This window comes from Vidua chalybeata, chromosome 15 (genome assembly GCF_026979565.1).
Source record: "Vidua chalybeata isolate OUT-0048 chromosome 15, bVidCha1 merged haplotype, whole genome shotgun sequence".
Classification (NCBI taxonomy): Eukaryota; Metazoa; Chordata; class Aves; order Passeriformes; family Viduidae; genus Vidua; species Vidua chalybeata.
The window spans coordinates 17,026,264-17,049,522 of NC_071544.1; the positions used below are offsets into that span (position 1 = coordinate 17,026,264).

At 60.2% G+C, this 23,259-nt stretch overlaps 1 protein-coding gene across 1 annotated transcript in view; it reads left to right on the forward strand.

Moving 5' to 3' along the window:
• The first annotated feature begins 2,308 nt into the window (after nucleotides 1-2,308).
• Nucleotides 2,309-23,259, forward strand: part of PPARGC1B (PPARG coactivator 1 beta) — a 43,704-nt gene continuing 22,753 nt past the window's right edge. The window contains exon 1 of the mRNA XM_053956748.1: nucleotides 2,309-2,410. Coding sequence (XP_053812723.1) covers nucleotides 2,327-2,410 — 84 coding nt within the window. The 5' untranslated portion in view covers nucleotides 2,309-2,326. The remainder of the gene's footprint in view (nucleotides 2,411-23,259) is intronic.

Consider the following 23,259-nt stretch of genomic DNA (forward strand, 5'->3'; position numbering starts at 1 on the left):
AAGGAACATAAAAACGCTTGGACTGTGCAAAAGCACAGAGCAGTCAGGAGCTGAAGTTGGGCAGGTTAACATCAACTTGCAGCCACGTGAGCAACTGTACTTCATCCTGCAGGATGCCACAGAAACCCAGAAGCAGCAGAAAGTCCACTTGGCCAAGACACCCTCATTGTGCTCTGCTGTTCTCTGTCCCTCTCCCAGCACAAGGGGAGCCTGACCCCATTGCCACATCCAGTTCTGGCTGCAGGGCTGGAAGGAGCCCTCACCTGTCTGCTCAGAGGAGAAATGGGGCAGTGCAGGCTGGGCTTTGCTTTCCTCATGCTCCTCCATGTCCTGGCTGCTGCCAGGGGGGGTTGTCCTGCAGGCTGTGACCACTGCAGGCTGGGAAGGGCTCGTCCCCTCGGGTTAGCAAGCAAGGGAGGAGGAACTGTGCTTGCACATGGACCAGAAGGGAAAAGGTATTTCCGAAAAACCCAGCTATGCCTACTTGATTTTCAAACGACAATTGACGAGTAATTCCCATGAATGTTACTTCCTACTTGAGTGCAGATGGTGCAAAGGAAATCACGAGATACTCAAGAGTGAACTTCGCCTTTTGTGCAACAAATTCCTCCCAAAGGGCCAGTGTGGTGAGGCCTTCCAGCCCTGATGGGGCAAGCTGCCCTTCTGTTCTCAGCTCATCTTCATCACACCGTAGCCTTCATCACTTGTATCTTCTGTGAGGAAAGGAATGCACGTCAGATCACTGCTCAGCCAGGTCAGCTGGGAATTTGAGTCTCAGTCTTCAAGGAATTGCACATGCCCCAGAGCAAGGCAATTTCCTTCCTTGGCCCTGCTGGCTGTGCTGTGCCCGCTGTGACTACAGCTGGGAATCCTGGCAGGGCATTCCGGGGCCCAGGCCTCCCACCCATGGGAAGAGAAGTTTCACTGCTGGCAGGGCAGCCGGAAAAGCACCTTGGGTAAGTGTTTTGGCACTCAGTAATTAGTACTAGAGTGCACAGCAATGAGGAAGAGTTGCTTTGTCCCATCCCAGCAGCCAGGCCACCCTGGCCTGCAGCTCTCATCGGTGTGACACAACCGATGCTGTTCCTGACATCTCCCTTTGGTGCAAGGCTTGGGATCATCAGGGAAAACCCAGTGTTGCTACACTGCGCGGTGTTGACAACATGTCCTGAGCCAAAGGGAGGCCAGAGGGAATTAAAAGAGTGGCTGGAAACAGCTCTGCCTTTGAAACAACAGCAAAGAGAACACGGATGGGCAGTGGGCCTTTCCTGCCAGAGGAAGAAGCACTTTCTGTTCACCCCCCGGAGCCTGGCACAGAGCTCCCCACCCCGACAGCTCCACATGACTTTGCTCCATCAGCTCTTTACAGTGACCCTGCAGGCCTGTCTGGGCAGTCTGAGGGGAATCAAGGATTTGGAGCCATTAGGCTGCAGGTGTTGCCACTTGGTTGGTTGTGTATCAGCTAATTCAGGCTGCAGTGCCAAGCCCTGCTCTTTCCCATGTAATTGCTACGGGTAAGTAAATAGAACATTCATGAGATTTTTGGTCCCATCATTAATTATTTCTGAAAGGGCTTTTAGGATACGCCTCAAAACCCCAGACAGAAAGATGACGTGCGTGACATCAAGATGCTCACAGCCGCAGCTGAAATGAAAACAAGGAAAATCAGAAGATCTTTCGCTCCTTTCTACTCTTTACTGCAGTCCCCTGGTCCCATTTCAGTGCAGACCCACCGAGCCTGGAAGTGACCCCTGGCCCAACCGTGGCTCTCAGGGTTTATGTATCTCCACATGGGGTGATCTGGGGACTGTTGAGAGGTGCCTGGCGCTGTTGGGTGCTCCCACTTTTAAACACCGCCGGTTTTAAGGTGCGAGCAGCGGCACTGCTCAAAGTGGGTTCCCTCTGTGGGTGCGTGTCCCTGGGGAAGGCGCTCCAGCAGAAACTGCGGGGCACTTTAAAAGCCCCAGAGAGAGCCTGGATGTGCCCCCCTGGTCTGACCCGCTGCACCCAGCGCTCACACACCTAAACTCGGAGCGCCCCAGGGGCCGTGCCGCGGCAGCGGGCGGCACCCCCCGTTTGACGGGGCGCCACTTCCAAGGGGCACGCAAGAAGCGGTGTCCCACGCGTGTCTGCAAAGCCCCCGGGGCGCTTCCTCGCAGCGATCCCCGCGGTGCCCGGCTCCCGCAGCCGCTGCGGGCGGGGGCTGCGGGCGGGGGCTGCGGGCGGCTCCGCCCCGGCGCTCCGCGCTCCCCGCCCCGCCGGCCGCCCGGCTCCCGCCGCCGCGCCTGCTGCATGCTCGGTGCTCAGCCCCAGCCGGAGGTGGAAGATGGCGGAGCCGGGGCCGGATTGCAGCTCTCTGCTCGACGAGGATCTCTCCTCCTTCGTCTTCAGTTACCTAGCTGACAGCCAGGTAGGCGGCGCGGGGGGGGGGGGGTGGCTCTGCCGCGCCGGTCCCCGGCGCGCTGCAGCCGGAGGGGGGGAACGGACGGACCCCCCCGCTCTGCTTGCCGGGGCACCCCGGGGAAGAGCCGCTGCTGCCGGAGCCGGGGTGCGGGGCCCGGCTCGTCCGCCGGGTGCCCCGCGGTGTGCGGGCGGTCCCGTTCTCTCCGCGGCTGCGGAGCCGGCCGCCCGCGGGGCTGTGCGCGCCCCTCCCGGGGCTCCCGGGCGGCCGCAGCCCCGCAGCCCCGCCGGCGCTTTCAGCACCACTCGCACGTGGACTCCCGCGCCCCCCCCCCCCCCCCCCATTCCCCCATCGGCCGGCAGTTTGTGGGGGGGAGAGGGGACAAGTTGATGGGTCGATGGGTTTCGGTACAGAGCCACCCCCCCCCCCCGGTTGTCAGGGCTCCCCCAAAGGTGGGGAGGGGGCGGCGCGGTGCGGGCGGTGGCGGGGGGGTGCTCCGCAGGGGGCTGCGCGGTGGGGGCTGATAGAGCCGGGCTGTGGGATGAGTCATGCCGAGCGTCAATTCCACGCATACGGGCTGGGATCTTGGGGGATGGAGGTTTGGGGAGGGGGGGGGGGGGGTGCGACAGCGACAGGGGTCTCGGTGCTGCGAGTCGCCGGCTCCAAAATGTGGATGGGCTGTGTTTTGGACGGAGCTGGGTATTAAAATCAGATTAAGGCTCCTTGGCAGCTCCGGCGGGATCACGAGAGCGAGCCGTGCCGGCTATAGGGCTCGCATGCTTTTCCATTTTGGGGGCTGCAAGAGAGGCGCTATACAATAAACCGGGCAGGAGCCGGAGCCGGGGCTGAGCCCGAGCACCGCCGCGCATTTCGCAGTCGGCTCGACGAGGCTGCCGCAAGTGGGAAGAGTTTTGTGTAGTTATTTATCATCCCCCCCCGACCCTTCACTTTCATAACCACGGATTACAAAATAGCTCTGATTGTGAAGCGAGCGCATTCATCCCAACGCTTGCTCTCTCACCGGTTCAGCCCCGCGACTGCAAACAGCCAGGAGCGTGTGCGTTTGTGGGGAGCAGGACGAGGGCTGATCCTGCCGCCCTTCGGGTTCAAAACAAACAAGGGCTCGAGACCTGGTAAATCAGATTTGCCCGCGGTGCGTGTGCCAGACAGAACCAGGCAGGGCTTGCCACCAGCCAGATTGATGTAGTCCCGGCACCTCTGCCCGCCTGCACCAGCGCCAGAGCGCTCCGGCTTGGCACGGGACCGGGCGGCTTCTGGGGGCAGAGCCGGGGGGAGGCAGCCTGGGTTCTTAACCAAGAGCTGCTGACAGGTTGATTACAGCAGAAGGGTCAGGAAAGGTGAGAAGTGGGCCGAGATTTTGTAAGCACTTTGTGGGTTTTTTCCATTTTGTTGTTGCTGAGGGAGCCGTCGGCTTGGAGGAGAGGAGGCTGGTTGTGTGGGACACTGTCCCTCGAGTGGGCTGCGTGTGTGGGATGCCATCCCCTGGAGCTCAAAGGCTGCAGCTCCCACCAGCCCCGTTGCTCCCTGAGCAGGTGAAAGTTCCTGGCTCCACTTCCCTATAATAACCCTCCTGTTCTCCGTGTGTTAACCATGACATGAAAAGCTCTTATGGTTGCAGCACGTGCCTGGAGCCTTGTTTCTCTTTTTCTTTGCTTTTTGGCCAGCATTTGATGTGCCAATTTAAGAATCTTATTTGGAAAAGCGACTGCTAAGGGAAGGGGAAAACAAAAATCCTACAAATTGTCATCCCTCTCTGGTGCAAGCCCACCATGTTGTGAACATTTCCCTGGAAAATTCGGAACTGTGAAATGGCCTGTGCTGAAATGAGACAATGTTGATGAAACGTAGTTGGCTGTATCCCCTGTTTTCTCTCCCTGTCCCCGGCGTGCTCTCTCCTGGAGGGAGCAGCACAGGTAGCTCTGCTCTGAAATCTGCAGGTGTGGGAGGAGAGGAGCAGCGAGGGCAGCGTTGCAGCTCGCTGCAGCTCCCGTGCAGCCCCTCCGTGCCCTCCCGTCCGGCGCCTGCTTTCGATAATTCCATTTCCTCTTCTGTCCCCACGTGCGCTGAGGGGCTCAGGGCTGCGACGGGAAGAAAAGAGAAGACGGAAAAAGGAAGGAAAAACAGCCCCCCCCCCCAGCTATGATTTGCATGCGTTTGCTTAAGAACCGCCTGAAGTTGTAAGCATGTGTTGTGCTTGTACCTTAACCTCTGATGAAACTGGGGGAAGGCTCCAGCCCTGGCTCTGTCACATGCTGCCTTCTAACTGGGAGCGGGAGGCGGGCCGGGCTGGCGCTGACGTCTCTCCCCATTACTACTGTACGAGCCTCTGCTTACAACTGGGTTACTGACTCCTCCGTGGAGCCCCAAAGCTGCTTCCCCAAAGACCCCCAGCACGAGAGCGGATTATCCCGAGAGGCTGCGCTGTCAGGAGGCCACGGGATGATGAATCGTGGCCGTTTCCTTCGTGGAAATTTTGAGGAACTGGGACTCTCCTGCTCTCTCGCCCGTGCTTCTCCCCGTCCTGCTTTTGCAGTAGGTTTGGAGAAAGGCGCAGCTGGTGCAGGTGCCAGGTGATCCCTTCCTCTCCAGGGCAGGAATCCTGAGCAAGGCTCTCGGGGCGATGCACGGGGAAGGTTTGACAGGGGTATCTGCATCAGTCCCTTATTCATAAGGGTTTGTGCTGAGGGTGCCAGCTAACCTCTATTTACATATCGAGGGCAGCGATGATTCACGTGGTACCTGCATTGCTACAGAAAGAAAATCAGGGTTTTTCACTTGATATCTGCCTTTCTCCTGCCAACTCCTTTTTTCTTTTTTTTTTTTTAATTTTTTTTTCTGTTTTTTTTTTTTTTCCAACCAAAAAAAAGTGATTTTGTTCTGCTGCGCCTCAAAATGTGTCATTTCTGGGCCTGCTTAATCCATTTTGTGCAACTCTGCTGCTCAGAGGTATGAAGCTGGTTGTAGCTGGTTCATCTGCTGGCACCAGGCACTGGGAAGTGCCAGCCAGGCAGCTCTGCCGAGAGCACCACGGAGCAGCTCTCAGCATCCCCTGCAAGAGGCTGGAGCACTGTGGCTCTAACAGCTTCAATTCGTTTAAAAACCCCAAACAAAGTGCAGCAGTGGTGGGGGGGAAATAATAAAAAAAAAAAAAACCCAGGCTGCTTCTCAGAGGGATGTTTAAAGATCACATGAACTGAAATACAATATTCCCTCTTTAACTTCCCAGCCTCCTGCTAACAGCTTAATCCATCGATGAGTGCAGGAGGCACAGCGAGCCTGCACTGGGTTGGCATTTCTAGTGCTGAAGTGGGGATGCATCTCTAATTTCTGATAGTCCTCACCGAGCTGACGGATATCCTCCTTTTCTGTGGCTTTTCTCTCGAAGATTTGGGGTGGGTTTGGACAACGGACAGCCCGAGGGCCTGTGCAAAATGCATCCTCAGCTGCATTGCTGCAGCGTGGGTCGAAGGGCTGCTGCAGTGGCAGGGCTGGAGGAGGCTGAAGTTTTCTGGGAAGCAGGGTGGCTGTGTGGATGTCACCGTGCTGGAGCTGGGGGTGCCGGTGGCTGTCCCCACCACAGCAGAGGCTGCGGAGGCTGGCGAGCACAGCAGAGTCTGAGCTGAGCCAGGAGACAGAGAGAGCAGCCGGAGGGAGAGGAGGGCTGGGCTGGAGCCTGCCCCTCAGAGCCTCCCCCCACACCTGCCTGCCTTCCCCCCGGGATTCTGAGCCCTGTTCCCCACGCCAGGGGTGCCCCACGCCGGGGGTTTCCCCCCACCTGCCTGCCTGCACATCCCTGCCCCGCTCTCATGCCGTAATGGAAAGGCACCTCTCCAACAGGTGAATAATTAAGGGCTCAACGAGGGCCTCCAGCAAAGGGAGCTTTGTGAGGGAGAGGGATCTCTCTCACATTAACCTTTCCAATGTCAAAAGCCTTTTTGTAGGGAGGAACTCCACTTACACGAGCTCTTTGGCACGGTTGGTTGTCTAATTAAAAATGCTCTGGGAATGCCCCTTCCAACGCCAAACTCCTGCTTTTGGGGAATGGGTCCCATGTCTCTGGTGCAGGGCTGGGGACAGGGATGCCACAGGCTGGCTCCTGGCAGATGGTTTGTTGTGGTGCCAAGGGCAGGAGCCCACCAGGCTCTGAGATCCCCTTTGGTGGGGCTGGGGGCTGTGGCAGGGTATGGGAGCTCCAGTGCTGTAGTGACGGGACAAGGAGAATGGACTCAAACTGACAGAGAGCAGGGTTACAGGAGATACTAGGAAAAAATTCTTCCCTGTGAAGGTGGGCAGGCCCTGGCACAGGGTGCCCAGAGAAGCTGTGGCTGTCCCTGGATCCCCTGGAAGTGTCCAAGGACAGGCTGGGAGGTGTCCCTGCCCATGGCAGGGGGTGGAATAGATGAGCTCTAAAGTCTCTTCCAACCCAAACAATTCTGTGATCCCATGAAGGACATAATTCCCCCTGGCCAGCATGTGCCAGCACCATGGAAGCTCGGGGACATCAGCGGGCTGGGGCAGAGGCGCTGCGCAGGGCCAGTCCGTGCTGCTGCTGCCAAATGCCACCACCGAAGCCGCCACTTCTGCACGCCCATGGCCCTGGGGAGGTGGTGTCACTGGGGCGAGGGGCAGCGTCCCTGTGGGGCTCTGCGGCGCTGGCTCTGTCGGGGAAGGGAAGAGCCGTCCCCAGAGATGCGGCTCCACCGGGACCACGCGTGTGGCACTCGCTGGCCGCCACCGCGGAGCCGGGGGACGCCAGGCGCTGGCAGGGCCTCGGCTGCAGACACGTTTGCCGGAGGAATCGGCTTCAGGCTCCCGCAGCTGAGCCCTGCTCCATGGCAACCCGGCGCGGGCTTATATTTCTCGTGACTGCTTGGCAGCCTGAAGTGATTTAGCAGGGGGGAACTCTGTGCGCGCCGGAGCCGCCGCCAGCGCGGCCGTGCCGGGGTGACCACCACGCTCCCGCCCGTGTGGGCCTCCAGCTCCCCGGGCAGCCCCTGCCCACAGCCCGGGAGTGGGCAGGCTCCCACCTCCTGCTGCCTGCAGGGCCACCTCCTCGCCTGGACAAGGGTGTTTTAAGATGCCTGTGCTTGTAGTAAGGGGCCAGGGACTAAAGGTTGAAGTTAATGGGGCGGGTGGTCAGGTGAGGTAGTGACCTACTTCCAGGGGCACGGGCACCGCAGGCGCTGGGTGATGATCCAGCCAATGTGCTCCCCTTCCCTTATCGCTCGGCCATTCTGCTTTTCAGCACTTTTCCCTGAACTCTGGCTTACAAATTATTTATTTATTTATTTATTTATGGCGGTTGGGGTTTTTTTTTAACTTTTCCTTTCAATAACGGGAGCTTCCAAGAAACGCCGAAGGACTTTGCACGGATCTGGCTGCGCTCGGGGCCCTGTCAGCCTTGTCCTCATCCAGCCCCGTCTCCCTGCACTTCCCCACGTGGAGGCAACAGCCAAGGCCGAGCTGCTGCATTAAACCAGTTCACTTCTGAATTAACACAGGGAAAAGTAAAAGCTGGAAATCTCCTTTGGCCCTGGAAGATCTGGAAACCCCCCCCCCCCTGGGGGAGGGGTTCTTCCTGTGGCAAGTGTGGTGGTATCTGCTGGTGGGGGATGTGGAGAGGCCCTGGGGACACGGCCCCATGCAGTAGCCGGAGTAACCTTTGATCTCTGCCTGCTCCGGGCAGCAATGTGGGGCTTAGGGAAAATACTTCCCTTATCTCACATCCCAGTGTCCCGAGGCGAAGCCCGCAGGCACTGCGAGCTGGCTGGGCACCCCAGCACCAGGAGCTTCCCTGGAGGGACCATGATGATGCTGCAGGGTGCCGGGAGCTTTTAACATCTGTGTCTCCTGTGCCAGGAGCTTTTTCCATCTGTGTCCCCTCCGTCCCCACGGCCCCCTGCCCACCCAGATGGGGACGAAGGCTGGAGAGCCCATGGAGGGCTGATGTGACACTTCTCCCCTCCCCTGGGATGAGCAGTACATGCTTTATATGGATGTTTTTGTGCTGAGGTGGCGCCTCCAGCTCTTGCAGGGACTACACTTGCAGGGCAGCAGCATATCTTTACTGAGATGCATTTTCTGAATTCTTCCTGCGCGCCCTGCGGCCGGGGCAGCGCCGCAGCCCCTCTGCTGAGCCAGCCACGGCCAGGCCCCTCGGTTCCTGTTTCATTTTGCTGCCAGTCTGGCTCAGAGAGCAGCAGCTCGCCACTGCTGCCACTTCTGCTCCCCGCTTTGTCTGGGGAGGCTGCAGGACACGCTTCGTCCCCACACACGGGGGGGAGTGGTGTGGGAAGTGTCATCCTTTCGCCCCCGCTGCCAAAAGCTGCCTTCCCCACCTATTCCCCGAGGAACCCTCATTTCCTAATTTTCATGGACGTCAAGAGCAAGGAAATCCTGTGGCGAGGGCCGAGCGTCCTGGCCGGGGCTGCGGGCCGAGCTGGGGCAGCCTGGCGATGGAAGGAAGCCCAGCTGCCTCTCTTCATGTTTGTTCTCCTCCCTCCTGCGCCGTGCAAAGGGGGGGATGTGGCTTTCACAAGTGACAGCTGGGGACCTGGCTGTCCTGCCACGAGGTGACCCCACCGCTGGAGCAGCCCCAGCTGTCCCTGGGGGTGCGGCGTTTCTGCTGAGCATTTTTCTTGCGTTTTTTTTCGCCAAGTTCCTAGGCAGGAGGGAGTCGCGTTATTATTTTTTCATCAAGAAAGTGCATCTGTAGCTGCAGGGTGTTCGGGAGGCTGCCGTGGCCCCTTGAATGCACCCAGGACTGGCACGCTGGGCTGCAGCCGGGCTGGGTTGGGGCTGAGACCAGCACTGGTCACCTTGAGGCCGTGGCTGTGCACGTGCCAGGGTGACAGCGAGGAGCTGGAGGTGACAAACGTGGCACTCACAGCTCTCCTGGAAGGATGAAGCAGGGCCAGGCTCTGGCTCTCTTTCCCCTGCAGAAGCCAGTCCCTCTGCCAGCATTGGTGTGGTGGCACTGGTGGGCACAGAGCTGCTGGCCGTGGTCCTTTGCTCCACGTGTGCTGCCCAGGCAGAACCCACACTCCTGGGCTGGGAGCAGGGCCAGATCCCAGTGCCCGCGTGTGGGGTCGGGGCTTGCAGGCAGAGCTGGCCAAGGGGCTCACCTTGGTCCGTGCCAGGTGAGCTGGCAGCACCCGCTCCTGCCACGCACAGGGCAGGCAGCACGGCGGCGCTGAACTTTGTCCAGCTTCAGTCCTGATTTCTTGGCACTTTCCCTGCCTCGGTGCAAATGTTTGCAACTTCCACGGCTTCCAGCTAATTAAACTTTGCGTTCCTGTTGGCTCCCTGCAAACCAAGGCTGCTGAGTTGCTTCCCTTTGCCCCGGGCTGGGGGACCTGTGGCTCTGCCTGTGCCAGCTGTGTGTGCCTCTTCCTGCACCTTAAAACGGCAGGAGGATTTTCAAACTTCCCCTCCAACAGCATCAACCCCAGAGCTCTGCCCAGCTGCAGATTTAAACCACCAGCATCGTTTCTCCTTTCGAGCAGCCTTGTCACGACCAAACCGTGCTGATAATGAAAAGAAAAAAAAATCGCAATTTTTTTTCTTAAAAAGGAAGTTTCTGTTTCTGTGTGGGCCCCACAGGGAGGCTGGCGCATGCGGGTTTCCAGTGCTAGAACCCATTTCCCAGGTAACAGAACTCAAGCCTGTGAGAACTGTGTGGTTTTCTCAGGCTGAAAGGTTGGATGGTATTTGAGCTGCTTTTTTTTTTCCCTTGTTGCCGTGTCCTTTTAAGAAGGAATAAGTATGTCTATTTATATATATATTTTGAAAATGAAAGCACGTGGCCCGTGTCCCCAGAAACCCTCACGGTACATGTTGCCACCCAGCTCTGGGGGGATGCTGCTTTGCTGGTGACCACCCCCCAGCCCACCCCAGCAGCTGAACTGGGGAGCAGCCCCTGGAGCTTGGGGTGAGCTGTGGTCGGTGTGCAGGACATTCTTTTGGGAATTCTCCATGGGACCAGAGGCTCGGGCATGTGGAAGTGGATGCAGCAGGAAGGAAGTTGGTAGCTGAGAGGAGAGCGATGTCATGGAGGGAATGTTGGGACAGCATGGGTGGGAAGGGCTGGAGCTGCTCGCTTCCTTTACTCCTGTTGACTCCTCCTGCCCATGCTTTGAGTGGTGCTGCCTGGCCTGCCTGCAGTGCTGGCTTCTCCATTCCTCTGCCAGGGATGCAGAGTGGTTTCCCTGGGGAGAACTGAGGGTCTGCTTGCCCTGGCTGCCTCCTCTCAGTGCCCACCTCAGTGTCCACCAGTGCCTGCTGCCCATCTGCCCAGAGGAGCTGGAAACCCGTCTGCACATCCAGCTGAGTCAAAAATACATGAAAGGCAGATTATCAGGGGGAGACTGTCCTCATCTCTGCCGCTCACTTATGGCAGTGCAGGGACCTGGAAATACAGCTTTCAAGTTTCTCTCTGTATTTATGTAACCCAAACGAACTCTTTTTTGGAAAGAGCCACTCTGTCTCATTTAGATACCTAAATATAGCAGCCGCTCCGGGGGGAGGATTAGCCTGCGAGTGCCCTGGCGGGCATGGGACCTTTGTGCACGGGTGTTATGGGGAGTTTAAACCTCACTCGGCGGGGCCTGGGGGGATTATTCCCCTTGCCATCATCAGGGTGGGCTTGCAGAGTTCTGGGTCAGCAGGGAGCTCACGCAGTGACCGGGTTGGGAAGCACAGACCTGTGGAGATGTGGGCTGCAGGGTTTTTTCTAAATGTCTCGATGCCTTTTGAGGCCAGGGCCCCTCTGTGCCCAAACACGCTGTTTGTTGTTGTGCCATCACCTCCCCTTGCAGGGAGGATCTGTGCTCCAAAGCACTGAAGCAAAGCTGAGCTACGGGGTGAAAGCTCCACATGCAGCCCTGCCAAAGGGCCCCGTGGGGCTGCAGCACCTCGGGGTGATCTGTGAGGGCTGCTGGAGATGAATCACCCCCACAACGTGGCGCTGGGTGGAAAGGCAGGGAAGTGCAAGGGTCCTTCTGCCCGTAGGTGCACCTCAGGTAAGGCACACCTTTAGGGAAAGGTGTAGGACCAAGCCTTTGAAATGCCAAGCTGAGGGACACCCCACAGGTGCCATTTCCCTTTGCCAGGGATGTTCATGGGCATTCAGGGACACCCCCCCCGTCCTGGACACCAGGGCCTGGGCACTTCTGTGAGATGCAGGTGTTGGCAGAGTCCGGGCACTGTGCACATCCCCACTTCTGCTTCTCCACACACACCAGAGCTCTTTGCCTTTGGATGAGCACGAGAGATCTGACCATGTGGTGGGGGGGGGCTCTCATGCACCCCCTGGCATCAGCCAGGCTTGCACCTTGCACCAAGCACTGATGGAAGCTGAGTTTCTCAGAGGTGCCCAGGGTGACCTTTGCTTTTGTCTTGTAACATTTCCAACTGCCCTGCAATGAGGGTGCCGTGTGTCACTTCCAAAGAGGTGGGGAGTGGCTGTTTGTGTGCTGGTGTCCCAGGGACTTGGTGACACACGCTGCAGGAGTCTGTGCAGCCAGCTCGTTTTAAGAGTGTGGAGAGGACACCCTTGTGTTTCCCTCTGCTCCCGCCTGCTTTGCAGCACTGACACAAGAGGGGCTCCCTGGCCTGGGGCTGCTGCAGGGGCTCCTTGGGATTGGGAGGCACACAGGAGCTGCCTCGTGTTTTCTGCAGGAAAGCAGAGGGTCCCTCAGCTGTTTGAGCACTGCCTCTGTGCTTTTGGTGTGCTTTTGGCTCTGCCTCCCTGCACACCTCGTCCCCCCTGCTGCCCATCCCTGTGCCCAGCTCAGAGCTGTGCAGCCCCGTGCTGTGCGGGCTCCTCTGCCATCCCCCTGGGCCAGGAGCCACCTGGCTAAACCGTGGGACCCCGGGGATGTGTCAGTGAACACCTGCACCTGAAGGCTTCACACAGTGCCCTTGGACAACCTTGCGAGCCCCGGTGCCACGTCCCCTCAGCTCCCAGTGCAGCGCAGGGACCAGGCAGGTCCCGTTTGGGCGCTGCCCTGCTCAGGTCGGTGTTGTTCGGCCCTAGCAGGGTGCAGGTGAAATGGAGAAGGCAGAGGACGTAGGAGGGGAGGAGGCGGCGTGGCGGGCTCCGTGCGGAGGGCTCGCAGTGTCCCCAGGATCCCCGAGCTCCCTGGCAGATGGCTGCAGCCCTCCCGCCCTGCTCCGAGGAATACAAATGTGCGGCAGATACGGTTACCGGGCCCCGGCAGCGGTGTTGGCTTTCATCTGGATCGATATCCCTGCCGGCCTGCGTCTGCGGGAGCGCTCAGCTGGCAGCACAAGCCTGCCCAGGAGCAGACACCCGCCGAGGCTCTGCAGCCCCTGCCCGTCCGTGTGTCCGGCTGCCTCGGCGTGGGGGCAGCGCCGGTGCCAGCGCAGCGCCGCTGCCGCGCTGTCCGGCTCCGTCATGCGTAAAATGTAATAAATAGGGCCATAAGCCTTTTACAAAGTCTATTTCCACTCTTGGATCCGGGATTTAATGCATGGCTGCTTAGAGAGGCTGAGGATTTCAGGGGTCAGCAAGGCTAATTGCGCTGCTGGAATAAAAGGGTGCGTGGTGAGGATCCTGCCCGTGGGCGGGAGAGGGTGCTGGGGGTCCCAGCTCCCCGCCGGCTGCCCTGGCCCTGCGCTCCCTGCCAGCAGCCTGGGAATGCCACGGCCACGTGTGGCAGCTTGGCGAGGGCTGGGGTCCCCAGGGAGGTCTCTTTTGGGGCCGGGGAGGCCGAGCCAGCTGGGGAGTCACATGCTGCAGGTGTTCGGTTCCCCACTGCTCCGTGGTGTCCGTGTGTGTCTGGCCAGGCACGGCTGGCTGGAGCGCTTGATCTTAGATTACCTGTAAGCCAGGGAAAGCCTCTGCGGGGCCAAGGGCCAGTGAGGATCAGGGCTGTCCCGGTGCCAGCTCAGCCCCAGCCTGCAGCATCTCCTTCAGCTGCAGAGAGGAGCTGGGTACCATCCTGCCAGGCCGTGCCAGCGGGCCCCCATGCCACAAACTGGGATGTGAAGGGATGTGTGTTTCCTGTGCCGGGGAGACAGCCCCACTGGGAATGGAAATGCACTGCTGGGGGAGAGCCTGGGGCACAGACCTGAATGGGGGGTGCTCCAGTGCCGGGTGTGCTGGGTGGCCAGCACAGGGCTGGGGTCAGGACCTGGACAGAGCTTTCCTGGAGGTGCCAGGGAGGGGCCGATGGGATGTGCAGGCTCTGCATCACCAGGAAAACCAGCAGCCACACGCGGGCTGTAAGGAGGAGGACCCAGATGCCCCGAGGCTGCCGGCTGCGCGCCCTGTGCCAGCCGCTCGCTCTTGCGGGGCTGGCAGGGCTGTGCCGCCGGCCGCGGCAGACGGAGCACGCCAGCTCCGCTCAGTGACTTCGCTGGCTGATCCCGTCATCTCCTTCTCGCGCCAAGTGCTGAAGTCGCCATGGAAACCGGCACGGCAGCAGCCTCGCCGGCATCCTCGCTCGGAGCGCCCGGCCGGTGCCACGCTGGTGGCCAGTGGCCGGTGGCAGCCTCGGCCGCCGCTGCTCGCCCCCGGTCCTCGAGGGCGTCAGTCCCACTGCTGGGCCCCGGGGATTGCACAGGGGGCTCTTCCCCAGATCCATTAGAGCTCCTCCATCCTCGCAGGAAGCACAAAGCAAAAGCCCGAGAGTATTGCTATTAATAGTACCTGCTCACCAAGTTATCTTTAGCTGCACTGCTCCCACCTTCATTCATAACAGCCATGGCACGGGCCTGACTCTTCGCCCTGCTGCTGGAGTGGCTTTGAGGTAACCCCGGCATCCCCAGGTGCCCCACTCGCCTGGGCTTCCACCACTCAGCAGCCTTTCCTCTGCCTGTGGAGAGGGATGGGCTGCAAACCTTTCCCTGTAGTGGGAAATGGAGCTGGATTTCTTTTCCAGGCTTCATTTCTCTGTGGTGACCGTGACTCTGAACTCTGCTTGGCTTTGCCTCTCCTCCCACGTCGCTCCTGTGCAGCAAGGCTGTGTCTTGCCAAAGGCTTTCTCCCTGGAGCATCCCTGCTGGAAGTCCACGCTGGTGCTGGGATTTTGCTTGATCAGTGGAGGAGGGCAGTGCATGAAGTCGACTGCTGGGGATGGAGTATTTTCCACTTGTATTTCAGTGGGTGTTTTCATAGGTTTCAAGCTGTAGTCCACCCTTCCCAGCATCTTTCATCTCCAGAGCTCACACAGCTCCTGGGAGGGTGCAGGGCTTTGAAAGGGCTTTGAGGATTCAAGGGCTCATCCCACTGCTTTGAGGCAGCATCTCCCACCGTTGCCAGGGAAAGGCCTCTTTCTCCTATTCTTGAACTCGGCAGTCGCCGAGTTCCTCAGGTTCCTGGGTTAATCTGTTCCTGCCTTTAATGAGCTGCCTCATTAAAGTGTTTTTCCCTAATAACCAGCCCTCCAGGCTGGGTGATGTTCAGCTGCAGACAACTGGAGACCTGCAGGCTGCAAAGGGCTGTTCAGGCTGCGTGTGGGGTGCAGGATGAGCACCATCCCTCTTCTCCCACGTGGTGCCAAAAATGCTGTGAAGGGAGCAGCTCAAAGCACCCCAAACCTGCCTCTCCTGCACCAGCACCAGATCTACTGCACCCACAGACTACAGGGCAGGCTGTACTGAGGGTGGCATCTGCCCTTGGGGTGCAGCAAAACTGGGGATACTGGGACTAACCCATCCTGCTGCTGAGTCTTCCCACAAAATGTTTTTACCCAGGGATGTGCAGCACAGGAACTGTTGGACGTCACCCTAGAAGCCAAACCTGTGGGTGCATGCCTGCACCCCTTGGGCTGGGAGGAATCTGCCCAGCCCTAATGAGGGGGTTTGAGCAGCTTGCCATGGTGCCTGGGAGCTGATCTGGATGGTTTGGATAAATGGAAGTGGAAATCTCCCTCCTGGGGGCCTGCTCTGTGTGGAGGAGTGCACACAGAGCTCGCAGCCGTGGCCTCCCGGGAACATCCATCCTGCAGGCATCTGTCCCACCTGGTCCCCTTGTCCTGCAGGCATCTGTCCCACCTGGTCCCCCAGCTCCATGGTGGCTGCCCTGGGCGGGCAGGGCGAAGGGTGGGAGCCCTTGGAGCAGTGGCTCTGAGGGAGCAGCTTCAGCAGAGCCTCTGGTGAGGCGGCAGCTGCCACAGCCCCTGTCCCCAGGCCGTGCTTTTTAGGGTGCCAATGATGCAAGGCAGGGAGGTGCCTGGTTCTGGGGCTGCTCCGTTTATATTTAGCTGACCCAGTTGCTGAGCTGGTCCCTCCTGGAGCTGCACTTGGGGTGCTGTGAGGGAATGCAGCAGCAGCATCCGGCTGGGAGCGCAGGGCTGGGCTGCATCCTGCATCCCTGCATCCCTGCATCCCTGCATCCCTGCAGCCTGCTCTGGAAGGGCTGGACTGTGCTGGCACCCACCCTGCAGCCTGCCAGCCCCTCAGCACCCCTGCCATCTCCCCCATCCAGCAGCACCCCAGATTCCCCAGGGAAGGAGGAGCTCTGGTGCCCCAGCAGAGGTGCAGAGGCAGCAATTGCTGCTGCAGGGAGCAGCCTGAGGTTGTGCACAGACTGAGGCAGGATCAGGCAGTGCTCCAGCCCCGTTCCTGGAGCCATCCCATGGGGTTCTCCTGCCTCTCCAGCCTCAGCTCACCCCACCTGCATCCTGCTGCTGTCTGCGGTGGGTGCTGCCGGTGTGTGAGGGGCTTCAGGGAACTCCTGGAAAGCGCTGGGCTGCCAAAACACATCCTCTCAGTGCCAAGCACCTGCGAGGCAGCTGCTTCCCCGGGGCAGGAAGGAGATAAAAAGAAAATCTCTTTCAAAGGCAGGGTGGCCTCCTCCCCAGGATCAGGGCGTGTGGCCAGGATGCTTTCCCGAAAAGAGCCGCTATCCCTGCGTAGCGCGGGGCTGGAGGGGACATGGTGTTCCCATCCTGGTGTCCCTGTGGCTGCGTGTTTGCTGGGCTCTTGTGGTTGGCACACCTGGAGAAAGGCGAGTCCCCCAAGGCAGGGCAGAGCAAAGCGCTTGCTGCGGAAAGGGAAATTAATTACGGGCACTTTGCTGCACTCCAAGTGACTGCAAAGGATGATGTTTCTCCTGTTGGCCGATAAACTAATTGTAATGGCAAAACCTCAACAAAAGCCAGGCTCTTAAATGCGTTCTTAATTAATAATTCTCGATAATCACTTGACGTCAATGACCAATTAAAACTTTGGAGAAGGGAAGTTGTTGTTAAGTGCCCGATACCTTTGCTCCTCCAGTCCCTGCAGCTCTGATGAATCCTGCAGAAAAGCACCGGGAAGGCCAAGCCCGATGTTTTTAAAGGAAAACATTAAGCAGGAAAAACGTGAATATTCACGTGAGTGTCCACAGGGACAAGAGGAGGGAAGCTGAGCAGTCACTTGGCTCTGTTGCTCCCTGCTGAGCAGCCAGCAAGGGATGTCAATGCAGGCAGCCAGAGGGGTGGCACCAGGGGTGCCCCTTTCCTGCCCCTCTGGTGTGCTGAGTCCCCAGGGACAGCATCAGTGGAAGGGCATCTTTTCAAGGAGTCCATATTCAAGGGATTTTTAAGGTCCTGCTGAATGTCCTGTCCCATGGTGGGTCCTGTATTTGTCATGTGCCTCCTTCTCCTCCTTCTCTTTCTCCTCCTCCTTCCCACAGCCTGTCTGAGGTCAGCATCTCCCAGCTCAGCCCTGCCAGGCCTGAAAGCATCACCAGCTGGATTTTATTGGGTGGGAGTTGAGTGGTCCCCAATCCATCCACTGTTAAGTGGAGCCTCTGGAAAGCTGCCATTCATCTCCCTGCAGCGCTGGTGGCTGCAGCGCAGTGCTGGGAGGGTTAATGTCCTCCTCCTCCTTCTCCTCCTCCTCCTCCTCCTCCTTCTCTCAGCTTCACAGCCATCTTAAAACTGCTGGAGCCAGAGCTGTGCACTCCCTGCTCCCACTCCTTTTACAGTATGGGCTGGCTGGCCAGGGAGCCCGGCCGGCTCCTCCGTCCGTCCAACTCTTTTCCTTCTTTGGATGTCCCCTGCTCCGGCTGCCCGGGCACTGCCTCCCCCCACGGGACCCGTGCCCCTGGCGAGGGGCGATGGCCGGGGCCAGGGGCTGCCATGGCTGGGCTCAGCAGTGCCAGGGTGAGATTTTTTGCCCACGTTTCTCCAGGACAGCTCTGGGTGGATGCCAGGGTGGATGCCAGCGGCTCCCGGGCACCGATGGCACTGAGCACTGTGCACTTTATACCTGCAAATCCCTTGGCGGGCTCTAGGAAAATCCTCCCGCGGGAAAGGTGGGAGAGGGTCACAGCTGGTAGCCAGAGGAGGGTGAGGAGCGTGGCAGAGGGGGGAAGGAGCTTTGTGGCACGGCACCCCATCCAAGATGGGCACGGGGCTGCTCCCAGCGGGGCAGCAGCAGTCCTGCAGTGGGGAAAAGCAGTGGGAGCCCTCCCGTGCAGGGAGCGGAGAGGGCAGAGCCTCAGGCAGGCAGGCTCTGCTCCCCACTGAGCTCTTCCCCTGCCTGTCACCCCTCACAGCTGGCCCCGGGGGTCCCGGGGGTGTTGCTGGCGGCCGTGGGAGAGTTGCTGAGCGTGTGCTGATGGCCAGGCACAGCCTCTGTGTGTCGGGACAGCAGCAGCACGTGCTCCTGGCTCTGCACCCCGGTGCGGCCTCTTACCCAAATACCAGCCACTGCCCAAGGGTTTATGCCCCTCCTGAGCTGGGGAAAAGCAGGGGAAAGGCCTCTGGGGCCGAGGGGGGAGGCAGAAACAGGGCGTCCCTGTGTCCCCTCTGTGCTGCTTCAGCAGATGTCAGCACAGGGAGGAGGAGGAGGAGGAGGAGGAGGAGGAGGAGGAGGAGGAGGAGGAGGAGGAGGAGGTCACCCAGGGATCACATCTGGCGAGTTTTTGGGTTGCTGGAAGTCCGTGCATAGGATGGTGCCTGAAAAGGGAATGAGGGGAGAAGGGGGAGCCGCCCCAGAAGGCACAGGGAGGTCTTTGGTGCTGCAGGTCCCCCGTGGGTCAGTGGCAGGAGCAGTGGGGACACTCTGGGGGGGCCAAGGACCTGTCATTCCAAGTGGCTTTTCCATGAGCCCTGTGCCTGGTCCTGCCTGTCCCTGTATGGGGACAGCAGCCCGGGGTATGAGACCCCTCGTGTCCCTGGTGTCCCTGCAGCCACCAGGCTCAGCGTCCAGCCAGGGGCTGGGACACTCAGAGCAGAGCAGGGACTGCCACCTCTGTCCCTGCTGCTGGGGGATGCTCCGGGGGGCTGTGTCCCACCCTCCCAGTGTGTGGGAGGGTGGCTGTGCAGCAGGAGTGCCAGGCAGGTTCCCAGTCCCCTCCCGAGCAGGTGGCACAGGCACAGTGGGCACCAAGCTGCCTCTGCTGCTGCCACCACGCCACCCCATTGTCCCCAAGGAGGAGGAGGCAGCCCCAGCTGACCCCACAGCTTGGGACACCCTTGAGAGGTCCCGGTAGCAGCGTGTGGGGCGGGACTGGTGCTGCTGTGGGTCCAGCTGCTCTCCAGCAGGGATGATGAATGGCTTTAACCCTCTCCTGGCACTGCCCAGCCTCCTGCTAGGCCACGGGGGTGGCTGTGGGGGGAAGGCTGGGGAGCTGGGGGTGGCTCCTTGGGCCAGGCTGGGCTGGCAGCAGGACCCTGGCCAGCCAGGGAGCCTGGTGTCCCAGCGTGACCCGGCCAGGAGCCTGGGAGGCAGGATGGGATGGCAGCAGGATGGGATGGCAGCAGGGTGGGATGGCAGGAGGAGGGATGGCAGCAGGGTGGGATGGCAGCAGGATGGGATGGCAGCAGGGTGGGATGGCAGCAGGGTGGGATGGCAGCAGGGTGGGATGGCAGCAGGATGGGATGGCAGCAGGATGGGATGGCAGCAGGATGGGATGCCTGGAGTTCTCTCCCGCTTGGCCCCGTCTCAATGGCACTCGGTGCCAGGAGTGGGGGGATGGCTGCTGCGAGTCCCAGCGGGGCCACAGCCCAGCCTGGCTGCCTGGCCGTCCCCCCTTCTCACCCCTTTCTCCCAGATGTGCTGACGGAGGCACGCAGGCCTCCTGCCAAAGGATGGGTGGCTTTCCTGTGGCTCCTCACCCAAGGCAGGCACGGGTGCCAGTGCTCAGCCTGGCTGCACTTGCTGTCTCCCTGGCACTGCAGGCACGGGATCGTCTGCCAAGCACCGGGGTCACACCAGGATTTATCTCTCTGCTGCACACCCCAGAGGGAAGGAGATGGAGGCACCCATGGCTCCCTGCCCCTCCTGCCTGTCTGTGCCAGCTGGGGCTGGTTTGGTTGGGGAAGATCCCTGGATTTTGGCAGTGGGGAAGCCACAGGAAAGCCACCCCCCCTTTGCCAGAAAGCACTCACCAGGAGCAGGGGGACCCGCTCATGCCAGCACATGCAAACCCTTGTGGGACGCAGAGTGGGGGATTTAGGCTCAGTCCCATCTCTCAGGGAGACACCCAGGGAAAAGGTTCGTGGGTTATTTCATGCTTTGCACCCAGCTTGGGCCAGTGTGAGCCTGTGGATGTGTCCAGGCAGCCCCAGCCATGGGTGAGGGGAGCAGCAGTGCAGCCCCTGGCTCCTCTCACACCAAAGCCAGCAGCTGCAGGATAATAAATGAGGAGTCTATATTTAGACCCTGTGTCTGGAGCAGCGTCACAGCGTTGCCAGAGGGTTTTACCATTCACCACAGGCAGGTTTCCCTGCTCCTCCAGCTCCATGCCACCTCTGCAGAAAAGCTCATCAAAGACATCCAGCTGGAAAAGAAGCATCCTGAACAGAAAAACTGATACCTGCACAAAATCTCAGTGCCTGCCGAGGGATGACAGAGCAGAGCATTCCAGGGAGCCTTGGAAGGAGCTGGCTTGGGGCCCGCTTCGTTTGGCAAAGGCTTTATTTTGTTGCACAGAATTCTGTAGTAAAGAAAACAGGGATGGAGCCATCCCTTGTGCCACCCCAGGCCGGTGTCAGTTCCTGTCCCAGCCCCATGGACACCCCATGGAGCTGCTGATCCCCGTGGTCCCTAAACCCCCCCCCAGCAGCCTGGCTGTGCCACTGCAGCTGCCAGGAGCAGCTGGGGTGGGGAGGGGACAGTTCCTGAGGGAGCTGGGGCTGCCGGGCCCCGCTGGCTGAGTCAGTGGCAGTGCCTGGTAATCCGTGTTGAAATTCCAGGAGGGGCTGGAGCGTTGTGCAAAGGCTGCAGAGGGCTGTGCAGAGCCAGGCCGTGCTTTCCTGGCACCCCAGGGTGCCAGGCTGGGAATGAGGAGATTTGCATGAAGATTCCTGGTGCTCACATCTGGGATTTCCCCCGTGTTTTGCAATGTCAGAGGGCGTTGGGAACAGATGCTGTCCACTGCTGGCTCCTCCTGGCCTGGGGAGGGTTTCTCCAGGCAGAGCCAAGCACTGAGCCCTTGCCATGAGGCGTGAGTGTGGCAGAGGCAGCTGGTGACAGGAATGGTGACCAGCTCTGCCCAGGCCTTCCCTTGTGGCTCACAGCACCAGGACTTTTTCCCTGCACCCTTCCTTCCACAGGGTTCCTGCACCTCCCAGGGGTGGGAAATGCCAACGTACAACGCTGGGTAAAACTCACCAGCACTGGGGCAAACAGCCCCTTGCCACTGCTGCAGCCCCACATCTCTGCTCCCAGCTGGGCACCACGGAAGCTGTGGCTGCCCCTGGATCCCTGGGAGTGCCCAAGGCCAGGCTGGATGGGGCTTGGAGCAAGTTTGGATATGGAAGGTGTCTGTCCCTGCCCAGGGCAGGGGGTGGAACAAGATCTCTGAGGTTCCCTCCCAATCCAAACCATGCCATGGTTCTGTGAAGGGTGCACAACCTTGCCCGTGCCCGCCCGTGGTGCCAGCTGTGCCTTGGCAGTACGGGACACCCCAAGGACACCCCACTGGCAGAGCTGGCTCACAGCTGAGCTGGGGGAGAGCAGCACACGGTGCTGGGGGTCAGCGTGCCCCCTGCCTGCCCCCCACACCCTGGGCCACCCCAGGGAGGGACAGCCCCTGGCCCACAGCAGGCGTGGCGTGTTCAGCGTGGGCACAGAGGCACCCGCAGAGCTTGGGCAGCTGCCCAGGGCACTGGCAGCCGTTCGGGAGGAGGAGGAGGAGGAGGAGGAAGGCACCTGACTGCCAGGCAGGAGTCCAGCTCCCGTTGTGGTTTGCATAACCCAGGCTGGCTCGGCCAGCTGCGGGTACACACGGTGTCACCTGGTCACCGGGCTGGCAGTGGGGCTGGGTGGGCAGGCTCAGGGGGCTGCCTGCTCTGCTGCCGTGCCCACCGTGCCCACCGTGCCCTGCTGGCAGGCTGGGAGGGGCAGGGCTGGCTGTTCTGCCCCAGCTCCAGCCCCAGCTGCGGGGCTGTGGCCCAGCAATGTCCCTGCGAGTCCCCGGCGGTGCCACACCGAGCACAGCCCTGCTCCCCATGCCCTGCCTCCCTGCAGGACCCTCCAAGGTGACTCTGGAGGCTCTGACAAGGACTCCTGGCCACGTTCCCACGTGGCAGCCCCTGACACGGAGGCAGCAGAGGGAGAGGGATGGATAAGAGCGGGTGGATAAGAGCAGGGCTGGGAGCTGGAGCTGCTCACATGACTGGGGAGCTGCTGCCAGGCACTGGGGCCTGGCAAAGTGCACGAAGGTGGCACACCAAGCCAGGCCTGAGGAGCCTTTAACCCCTGCCAGCCCTGCACGGCGTTTCAGACCACCTGGGATGTGGCACTGCCAGCGTAGAGGTGGCTTCTTCCACCCAGAGGGGCTCTGATGGTCCCAACCCAGGGGTGGCTGCTGGGTCAGATCCTGTCAGAGCCAGAGCTCAGGGCTGGATTTCAGGCCAGCCTGCCCTGGGGTCTGTGGCTCTCTGTTGATCCCTGGGTTAGCTGGGGTCAGAAAAAGGGGGGACAAGGCTTGGGGGGCAGGCGGGCTCAGGGCAGGGTGGCACAGCACGTGGAGCAGTTAAAGGATCTGGTTTAGTGTAAGAATTCATGCTTGTGGGCTTCATCCCGACTGGTTTGGGGGGAGCAGAAGGGCCTCCAACTGGTTTGGGAGGAGGAGAGGGGCCCTCAACTGGTTTGGGAGGAGGAGAGGGGCCCTCAACTGGTTTGGGAGGAGGAGAGGGGCCCCAGCTGCTGCCGCAGGGAGCGGCCAGACCCCTCCTCTCATGCCCTGTTGGAGCCTGTCTGGGGTTTTGGGGAGGGGAAAGGTGTGGTCCCTCACAGGAGAGAATTTGGAACAGAACAAAGCTTTGTGAATGTGGGTTTGCATGTGTTCCTGAAGGAGCTTCTTGCCCTCATAGGGATTTTTCTATCTGGAGATCTTGGAGCCGTTTCTTTCCAGGGTGAGTCAGTTGTTTGCAGAGTAGGAAGCCCGAGGAAAGCAGGTTGGCAGCACCAGCTCCAGGCTGTGGCTCCCAGAAATGCTTCCTGCAGAGCCAAAAAGCAAAGGCAGAGCCCAGCCCTGGGGGCAGGTGGCCTGGCTGGGACACCTGACAGTGCCCGGGTGCAGACCCGGACACAGCAAAGCCTTGTGCAGCCCCAGGAAATCCCCAGAGCAAACAGGTCGTGCTGCTGTGTGCCCAGCCTGCCCAGAGGTGCTGCTCAGGGTTCTCACCTCCACCATCCACCTGTGAGCGTGTCCCTGCATCCCCAGACCTGCTGGGACCTGCTCTCCTCTCGCCTTCCCCAGCCTCGGATTTCCCACAGAACTGGAGTGGTGTCAATACTGATAATCACTTTATTTATTCCTGATGCCCACCTGGAAAATACCCAGCTGGCAGCACTCCCCCTCCCCAGCAGCTTTGTGGGCACAGAGGTGTCAGAGCAGAGGCACAAGGTGGCCACACTGGCTGGTGGCA